The sequence below is a fragment of the Echinops telfairi genome, unplaced genomic scaffold, assembly GCF_000313985.2.
Source record: "Echinops telfairi isolate 266 unplaced genomic scaffold, ASM31398v2 ScPeMD7_25;HRSCAF=90, whole genome shotgun sequence".
NCBI lineage: Eukaryota > Metazoa > Chordata > Mammalia > Afrosoricida > Tenrecidae > Echinops > Echinops telfairi.
Genome location: NW_022103922.1, coordinates 31,419,761 through 31,428,842, shown reverse-complemented (window position 1 = coordinate 31,428,842; position 9,082 = coordinate 31,419,761). Strand labels below are relative to the sequence as shown.

The 9,082-nt window shown below is 42.8% G+C and overlaps 1 protein-coding gene across 1 annotated transcript in view; it reads right to left on the bottom strand.

The window, feature by feature from the left end:
• Positions 1-698: 698 nt before the first annotated feature.
• CHMP5 (charged multivesicular body protein 5) overlaps positions 699-9,082 on the bottom strand; it is a 12,032-nt gene continuing 3,648 nt past the window's right edge. The window contains exons 4-9 of the mRNA XM_045289376.1: positions 8,157-8,250; positions 7,949-8,020; positions 4,488-4,596; positions 3,804-3,881; positions 1,463-1,575; positions 699-725 (exon numbers count right to left, since the gene is read on the bottom strand). Of these exons, the coding sequence (XP_045145311.1) occupies positions 699-725; positions 1,463-1,575; positions 3,804-3,881; positions 4,488-4,596; positions 7,949-8,020; positions 8,157-8,250 (493 nt within the window). The remainder of the gene's footprint in view (positions 726-1,462; positions 1,576-3,803; positions 3,882-4,487; positions 4,597-7,948; positions 8,021-8,156; positions 8,251-9,082) is intronic.

Below are 9,082 nucleotides of genomic sequence, written 5' to 3'. Positions count from 1 at the left end.
AAGAGCTGGGAAGGATCACAAGGGTGAACCGGAAAAGTGAAACTGGTGATAGGGAGAGAAATAACAGAAACCCTCAGAGCCAACCCAGAAAGAGGAAAAGGAGGCCCGGAAGGTCAAGAGGAAAGGATTTGCTTCTTCACTCTGTAGCCTCTCAAATCACTGAAGGAGCAGCGCCCAAGAACAGGTACTCGTTTCCGTACCATCCTTTATTACAAAACCATTGACGATGGGAATTCTATCTATTAAATATAGCCCACTATGTTAAATGCAAGAATCTTGTGAAATTTTGAAAGTGGAAATCACATAGATGCCTCAGGGACTTTTCACTAGGTACTTGAAGATGCGCACTTGATAGTTTTAATACAACTTCAGGTATGCTGAGAAAAAACCAACTTATCTACTTGAAACCTTACAGTGGGCAGAGAGGGTGAGGGGTAGGGCCACAGAGAAAGGCAACAGGATCCTAAGTTTAAGGGAGAAAGGAGGATACTGGAGGAAGACCCACGTTCATGGAGATTATCTATAAAGGACCTAAGAAATTACCTACTTCATACTCTTTGCCCCTACAGTTATTTTACAGGTGGGAAAAACTAAAGAGGTTCTGATATAAAACAGGAATTTTTAATTTGCTCAAAGTCACAGTGAAAAACCAAGAGTGAGAGAAAGAGGAAATGGCTTCCATCCAAGGATTTTTAGGACTACACTGTGCACACCCCATATGCATACTGGGTGACAAGGCAAAACCAGGTGATAAATGTCCAGTAGCAGTAGGACAAAAAGATACAGGACACCAGGAAGTAGAATAGAGTAAATAAGATCTTTCCATCAATAGAATACACTCATAATGATAACAAAGATCTGGACAGGGCTTAAAAGCTGAAAACCCCCTCATATACAAGATCTAACTGGATAAACAATTATGTGAAGTAGTCCTCTGCATTTTACAGAGAAGCACAGTGATTTGCCCAATGTCTCATAGCTACTTAGTAGCAGGCATGAAACAGGTTGAATCAGAACCTTTCTACATTAAGTTTTATACCTAAATTACTAATCCTTAGCTTTAAAAAAGTCCACCTGATCCTATAACTTGGGTGTCTGGACAGTGCGACTTTCTATCTCCCTGCTCCCTGGCTCACTCATGTGCTGTGTGTGCTTCCCAGGGAAAGCCATACAAACAAATAAGCAAATGTATAAATGGCCCTTAGTGAATATTCACAAGGGTGATTTTGTATACTACACAAGTTGTCATTGTCTACAAACATTCTTGGGCCTCAGGGTCTCTAATTTCACAACTTGTTCATAATCCAATACAGCTGAAATGGGTTCTCCAAAGGGTTCTCAGAAAAATGGCTGAGCCAGCCTTCCACGTCCTAACTCAAGACTCCCTTTAGGTTCCCAGACTGGTGATCAGATACAGTATCTTATAGGTCCATGAAACGGTATGTTCAGGAAAAGTGCTCACCTTATTCTTTGTGTCAGTGGGCACGCCTTCAGGAATGGCAGGTGCAGATGCTGCCTCGTCCAAATATGAGTTGTCTTCATCAGCCAGAAGCTCATCACCCAGTGCGTCCAATTCTGAGATCGAAAGGGTCAACATTTTAAAATAAATGGAAAAACATTGACAGCTAATGTTAAGAAAGTTAGACAAATTATTTGCAGTCAACATTTAAACACAAAAAGAAAGAAATTAATCATTTCTATTCCAAATCAAAGATGACTATCCTCTGAAAATCGAGAGAACTGGTATGGCAAAATCTATGAAAAACAAGCAACACTCAGGGACAAGGGAACAACAAATGATCCAAAATCAATGGCAAGGAGGGTGTAGGATGCCTGGCAGGGCTTGATCAAGGGAAATGTAACTGAGAGGAATTACTGAAACCCAAATGAAGGCTGAGCATGATAGTGGGACAAGAGGAAAGTAAAAGGAAACAGGAAAGAACTAGGAGGCAAAGGGCATTTACAGAGTTCTAAATACAGGCAGGTACATATGAAAATATGTATGACGATGGGGAAATAGATCTATGTATATATATTTAGAGGTTTAGTACTACGGTAGCAGATGGACATTGGGCCTCTACTCAAGTACTCCCTCAACGCAAGAACAGTTTTTCCTATTAAACTGGCATTACATGATGCTCACCTTCCCAACACGATCGCTGAAGACAAAGCGGGTACATAAGCAAATGTGGTGAAGAAAGCTGATGGTGCCCAGCTATCAAGAGATATAGCATCTGGGGTCTTAAAGGCTTGAATATAAACAAGTGGCCAGGTAGCTGAGAAGCAACAAAGGCCACATGGAAGAGGCACACCAGCCTGTGTGATCATGAGGTGTCAATAGGATCAGGTATCAAAGAACAAAAAATCATATCATTTTGAATAAGGGGGAGTGCAGAGTGGGGACCTGAGGTAGTCAGTTTATTGTGCCAACCTGGCAGATAAACACATGTGGGATTAATTGAAGGGTGGAGAGATAAATGGCTTTCTTGTCTCTTCCTCTTTGATCATTGGACCAGTGTGCGCTACCTTGCTTGTTCTGTGCCTTAATTTGCAAGCTACACTACCTGTGGGACACCTAACCCGTGGACCATGTCACTGTAATTTGAGGTTCCATCAAGACTTGCTTCGCCACACAATTGGAATTTACATCTCTTGAGCTGGGGACTGTCAGACCCTGTCATCTGGCGGTGACCTGCCTTGCTGTTTGCTGCTTGCGCCTGGATAGCTGGAGCCAGTCGGTGCAGAATAGCACTGATGAAACATACAACTTTCCTCTAGTTCTTTAAAGTTCCTCCCCACCACTATCATGATCACAATTCTACCTTACAAATCTGGCTAGACCAGAGGATGTACACTGGTACAGATAAGAACTGAAAACACAGGGAATCCAGGACAGATAAAACTCTCAGGGCCAATAATGAGATTAGAGATAGGAGGGTAAAGGGAAGGTGGGGTACAAAGGGGGAATCAATCACAAAGATCTACATATAACCCCCTCCCTGGGGGATGGACAACAGAAAAGTGGGCAAAGGGAGACATTGGACAGTGTAAACATGAGAAAATAATAAGAATTAATAAATTATCAAGGGTTTGTGAGAGAGGGAGGAGGTAAAATGAAGAGCTGATACCAAGGGCTCAAGTAGAAAGAAAATGTTTAGAGAATGATGATGGCAACAAATGTACAAATGTGCTTGACACCATGGATGGATGTGTGGATTGTGATACGAGCTGTAAGAGCCCCCAGTAAAATGTTTTACAAAAGGAAAAAACAAAAACAAGTAACAGAGGTCGAAATGTAACAAAAAAGACTATCAGCCCCATGCGATGCTTCATGAGGAGCATGTGGGTTAACTGGCCAGTTCCAACTAAGAAATTCCAACCCGAACAAATAGAAGAAAACCCTTGCTCACTGCTTGGTGCACTTGAAAGAGGGGACGATGGGCGGAAGGAGAAAAAGGATTCTAGGCTAAAACAGGAGATGGCGAGAGAAAAGAGCAGTACCATGAGAGGATCATACAGCAGGAAATCCAGTGTGACCCATGACAGAAATTGACAGTCTCCCTGACTCTCCTCCTCTCACCACATCTAATCAATCATTTCGTTTTATCCAATCAACCGACCAAACATTCTGAAATCTGCTCAGTTCTGTGCCTGCTACCACCACCCTTGTCTCAGCCACCCTCATCTACGTGAACTAGCGTAGAAACTTCTAGACCCCTGTTCTTGAGCCCACCAACCCCTGCATTTGTCATCCTGCAGGCCACAGGCTAAACTCCAGAAAATGTCCCATGCTTTTCCCTCACCCTCTGCGAGGTTAGATTGCCTCTGCTTCGGGTTCCCAGGATACTGCATGCTTGTCCTTTCTAATTCTTCTTGTTCCTCTAATTAATAACAACGAATTACTTGAAATAAGCAGTTTGTGAATGTGTTTTCACAGAGAAGATGCACAGTAGTGTTTGCCAATGATCAGTTCTTGGTCTGCGTCTGTTCTGAGGGCAAGGACTCCCGGAAGGAAAACAGAGAAAAACAAAATCAAAAGGAAACAGCCAGAAAAGGCAGTGTTGAGGACACAGTAGAGACTGAGCACGAGGGGCCTCGGTCTAGAGCAGTGGTTCTCAACTTTCTTAATGCCGTGACCCTTTAATACAGTTTCTCATGTTGTGGTGACCCTCCAAAATAACATTATTTTCGTTGCTACTTCATCACTGTCATTTTGCTACTGTTATGAATCAGGCGACCCCTGTGAAAGGGTCGTTCCACCTAAAGGGGCTGTGACTCACAGGCTGAGAACCGCTGGTCTAGAATGACCTCCCAGAGTTGCTGGTGCAAAATGCCTACTGGATATGGCTGTTTCATAGTTTATTGGCCTAAATACTACACTGGGAGCTCACGCTTGGGGAACATTTTCATTAGCATTTGGGAAAGGGGCCAAGCAGTTACAAGTTTCCGACCACACCTAGGCATCCATCACTTTCCCCCTAAGTTACCTGCTTCTAGGTCATCTTCGTCTAGCTCTGGGGTGCCATAACTACGACTCAGTGCTTCTTGGATTTCATTCGCATCTTCCATCATATCCTCTAGCTGGTCTTGCAGATCCTATCAAAATACACAGAGCAGGGTTTTCATTGATTGCTTACCTCTGACTGGCCCCCTCCTCTCCTCTCTTTGGAGTCTTTGTATGGAAAAAATTTTTTTTAAAAAAGGAAAGTAAAATGCCTGGCATATAACTGAGATCATTAATAGCCACACTTAATATGGTTACTGCAACATTTATTACAATAATGTATGTAAAACTCTAACCCCTCAACACTACACATATTCGTTATGACCACTCATTTCTATTGTGGTAAGAATGTATAGAACAGCAATAATCTCTTCCTATACTGAAACCCCACACGGAAGGGGACAGACAGTGTTGATAACACAGAGGGGCCTTTCTCCTTTGGAGTTTTTGGAGCATTATAAAACATTTGAAAACTCATTCCTGGCCCCCAAATCAGAGTATGCTTGTTTTCAATATAAAGGGAGAAAGGTAGAAAGTAAAGTGGATGTGGATGAAATGCTAATAAAACTGTTTTTGAAAAAAACTTTCCTTTTCTTGTGTTTCCAAGTGCTAATCCACCACAATATACACTTGACATTCTGCTATCCAAAGGATCACTGGCTGAAATAATGCAAAGGAGTGGAAACGGCATACAGTAAGCTATGAAATTCAAACTTATATTATTACCTAGCAAGACAGATTACCTCAAATCGCCCATAAATAAGATTCCTATCAATACACTCTAAGAGGTGGGGGGAGGGAGGGAAAGCACAGACACAAATTTAGCCAGTTCAATACTGAATAAACAAAGCAATGGAAAACGAATACAATAACGAAACTAAAAGCAACGCTGGTGTGCAGAAACTAAAAAATAAAACTACACACACAAAGGCAAAATTAAAAAACGAGAGCTATGAAACAATGAGACTGGCTTACAAGTATTTTAGGAAAACAAATTCAATAAACAAAATTCAAATTATACAACCCCGCCTACAGATGGATCACACACAGCATGAGTTGAAAAGAAGTTCTCAACCTATTATTCTGGCAAACTATCGGGGGTGGGGGGTGGACACACGACTTATAAGGATTATCAGCATAGTTTCTATTTTGTTCAACAGCTTTAATTAAAATACAGAGAACTCTAAGAAGCAACAAAGGCCACATGGAAGAAGCACACTAGCCGGTGTGATCACGAGATGTCGATAGGATCAGGCATCAAAGAACAAAAATCATATAATTGTGAATGAGGGGGAGTGCGGGTGGAGGACCATAGACCATCTGTAGGCAACTGGACATCCCCTTACAGAAGGGTAGCGGGGAGGAGACAAGCCAGTCAGGGTGCAGTATAGCACCTATGAAACACACAACTTTCCTCTAGTTCTTGAATGCCCCCCCCTCCCCCACTATCATGATCCCAATTCTACATTACAAATCCAGCTAGACCAGAGGATGTACACTGGTACAGATAAGAGCTGGAAACACAGGGAATCCAGGAGAGATAAACCCTCAGGACCAATAATGAGAGTAGCGATACCAGGAGGGAAAAGGGAAGGTGGGGGAGGAAGGGGGAACCTATCACAATAATCTGTATATAACACCCTCCCAGGGGGATGGACAACAGAAAAGTGGGTGAAGGGGGACATCGGACAGTATAAGACATGAAAAAATAATTTATAAATGTTTTGAGAATGATGATGGCAACAAATGTATAAATGTGCTTCACACAATGGATGTATGTCTGGATTGTGATAAAAGCTGTATGAGCCCCCAATAAAATTATTTTTAAAAATGATTTAAAACAAAACAAAATAGAGAACTCTTATGAAGAAAACAAAACTCTATTTCATTCATTATACTTCATTCCCAAATGGTATTGGGACAAAAATCAAAAAAAGCATAAACTCAAACAGTATAAAAAAACCCCCAAACGCACTGCCATCAAGTTTATTCCCACTCAAAACGACACTCCAGGCATAGAACTGCTTTTGGGTTTCTGAGACTATAAATCTTTATCAAGCACAGAGCGCCTTGTTTTTCCCCCATGGAGCAGGTGGTGGGTTTGAACTGCCACTGTTGCAGCTAGCAGCCCAAGGCCTCACTCACAGGGCCACCAGAGCGCGCTCTTCTTCATGAGTCTCCCGGAAGGCATCACTAACTTTAACTCCACCTAGCACAGACTGGTGGGTGATTAGGAAGATGAACAAGGCAGTCTAAGGCAGGGTAAAATAGAAAATGCCTTCCCTCCTATTCCTGGAAGAAAGCTCAGGCTTTCGATTCTTGTACAGCAATCGTCTCAGAAGCCCACAGGGGCAGCTCTACCTATAGTCCTGCAAGTCACTGTAAGTCAGAATCAAATCAATGGCAGTGAGTTTTTGCCTTTTGGCTTTCCCTCCTATTCCAGACCAGCCCGGCCAGAGATACCTCTGCAGGGACAGAACAAGGCGCAGACCATAAGCGCTCACCCAACAACACAACTGGAATTGAGCAATACTAATTGATTTCCTTAAACAGCCTCTCATCCTTGCATTCATCAATAAACAATTGCATTCTGGCTTAAAATGTGGCTGTGCACATAAAATAGGAAACTAATGTGCGTGAGGCGGTGCTGTTTGTAAAAAAAACCATAGAACTAGCATGGTTCTTTGCATAAAAATCCAGTCCTTTCTGAGCTAGGCACCAGGGAAACTGCAGTGAACACCACTGATTCCTGCCCTCATGGACAGACACGTCCTACTCAAGGGAGTAGAGGTAAAGAGCCATATCCCATATGCCTTTTACATCATCTGTGCAGAAATGAAACCTTTCCACTAGCCAGGCACCACTCGCTCCCTGTGTTACCACTGTCACTAGATGGAATTTCGACCAGTTAAGATCCTTGGATTGGGTTTCCCCAACCAAAATCTGTTCCCCTTGAGAAGTGCTAATATTTAAGACCTAGTGACATTCTTGGGAGAAAGACGGGGCTTTCTACTCCTGTAAAGAGTTACAGTCTCAGAAACGCACAGCGGGGGCAGTTCTACCCTGTCCCATAGGGTCACTTTGAGCTGGCATGGACTCAATGACAATGCTTCTGAGTGACATTAAAAATAACCAACTCTACTCCAGCAACTACATCGAGCACTTTGTGAACCCACTGGCATTTACCAATTCATGACAGTCATGAGAGATGAGCAGTAATGTCACTCTTTGATAGCCGAGGAGACCGACTAGAACTGGTAGACACTGATGAGCATGTTGATTCTCACAGCCGATGGGCGATGATCCTGGTACCCAGGGAAACAGGCCCTGGTGCCTTTTCCCCAAGCTACTCTATAGTCAAGGGCGGGCCAGAGAGTCAACCCCCTAGCTGTGCTCTTCCCATCCCAGGAACACACAGTCAGATTCTTTCAGAAACTACTATACCTCAATCTGGTCGATTTTTACTTGCTTGTATGCTTTCTTCATTTCTTTTACTCCTAGTTTCATAGCATCAACCTGAAAATAAGATGAAATAGGATGCATGAAAGAAAGCACAGTTATAAAAAGCCACGTTGGCCAACGTCTCTGGAAACCACAGAAGAGCGTGATGGTCTGGGAAGCTCATGGGTCAAGGAAGGTGCTCTGGGAGTACCGTGGTCTTGGTGTCCTTCAGTGACTGGATGGTGTAATTGGCTTGTTCCATGTTAAACGACTGTTGAGCAAGGTTGTCCCGCTGCTGCTCGTACCTTTTGGAAGACAAATCAAGAGGGGAAGGGTGAGCCAGAGAAAGAATCCTGAACCCCAAAGGGGAGCTTTTTCTCTAAGGAAAACAAAGAAAGAAAGAGAAAAAACTTGAAAACTTCGACTAAAAAGAATTCAACCACTCTAACACAAGGATGGAGGAGCTCTGGTGGAGTCATGGTTATGAGGTGGGTTAACTTCAAGGTTAGCAGTTAGAAACCAGCTGCTCCGTGGGAGAAAGAGGAGCTTTCTACTTGCAGCCTGGGAAACCGAGGCATTTCTGTTCTGTCCAATGGGGTTGCTGAGTCCGCACTGACTCAATGGCAGTGAGTTTTGGTCTTGTGTTTTCAACACCAGTATCATTCTGTGTGTTCTCATCTTTTTTCTTTGTGTGTATTTTGGTTGTAACACTGTCCTCCACGTAACATTATAACACTTGCTTGTTCCTATGTTGCTACAGTCTTACTAAAAAGAGGGCTTCATAATGTTGAGATGATTTCCTTATCATACATTTCTAGAAGCTGACGGTGAAACTATTCATGAAAAAACATGTTACTGTCATATAGGTGAAAGTGGACCAAAAACAGGATACCGAGCAAAAATTAAGTTTGTGTTCAACAATTTCTACGTATACTATCTACTGACAATTGGTAACATTGTCCACACTAGGTAGAGTAAGGTGATTTTTAAGGCTCTTAATACATTGAGCTACACTGTTCAATGTACACAATCCTCTGAGCAGACTCCATCTCCACAACTCTGCGGAGGCTCTCAGATGATCAGCCAACAGGGGTAAGCCACGGGATAAGCACCAAGGATACTCACCAAGGATACTAT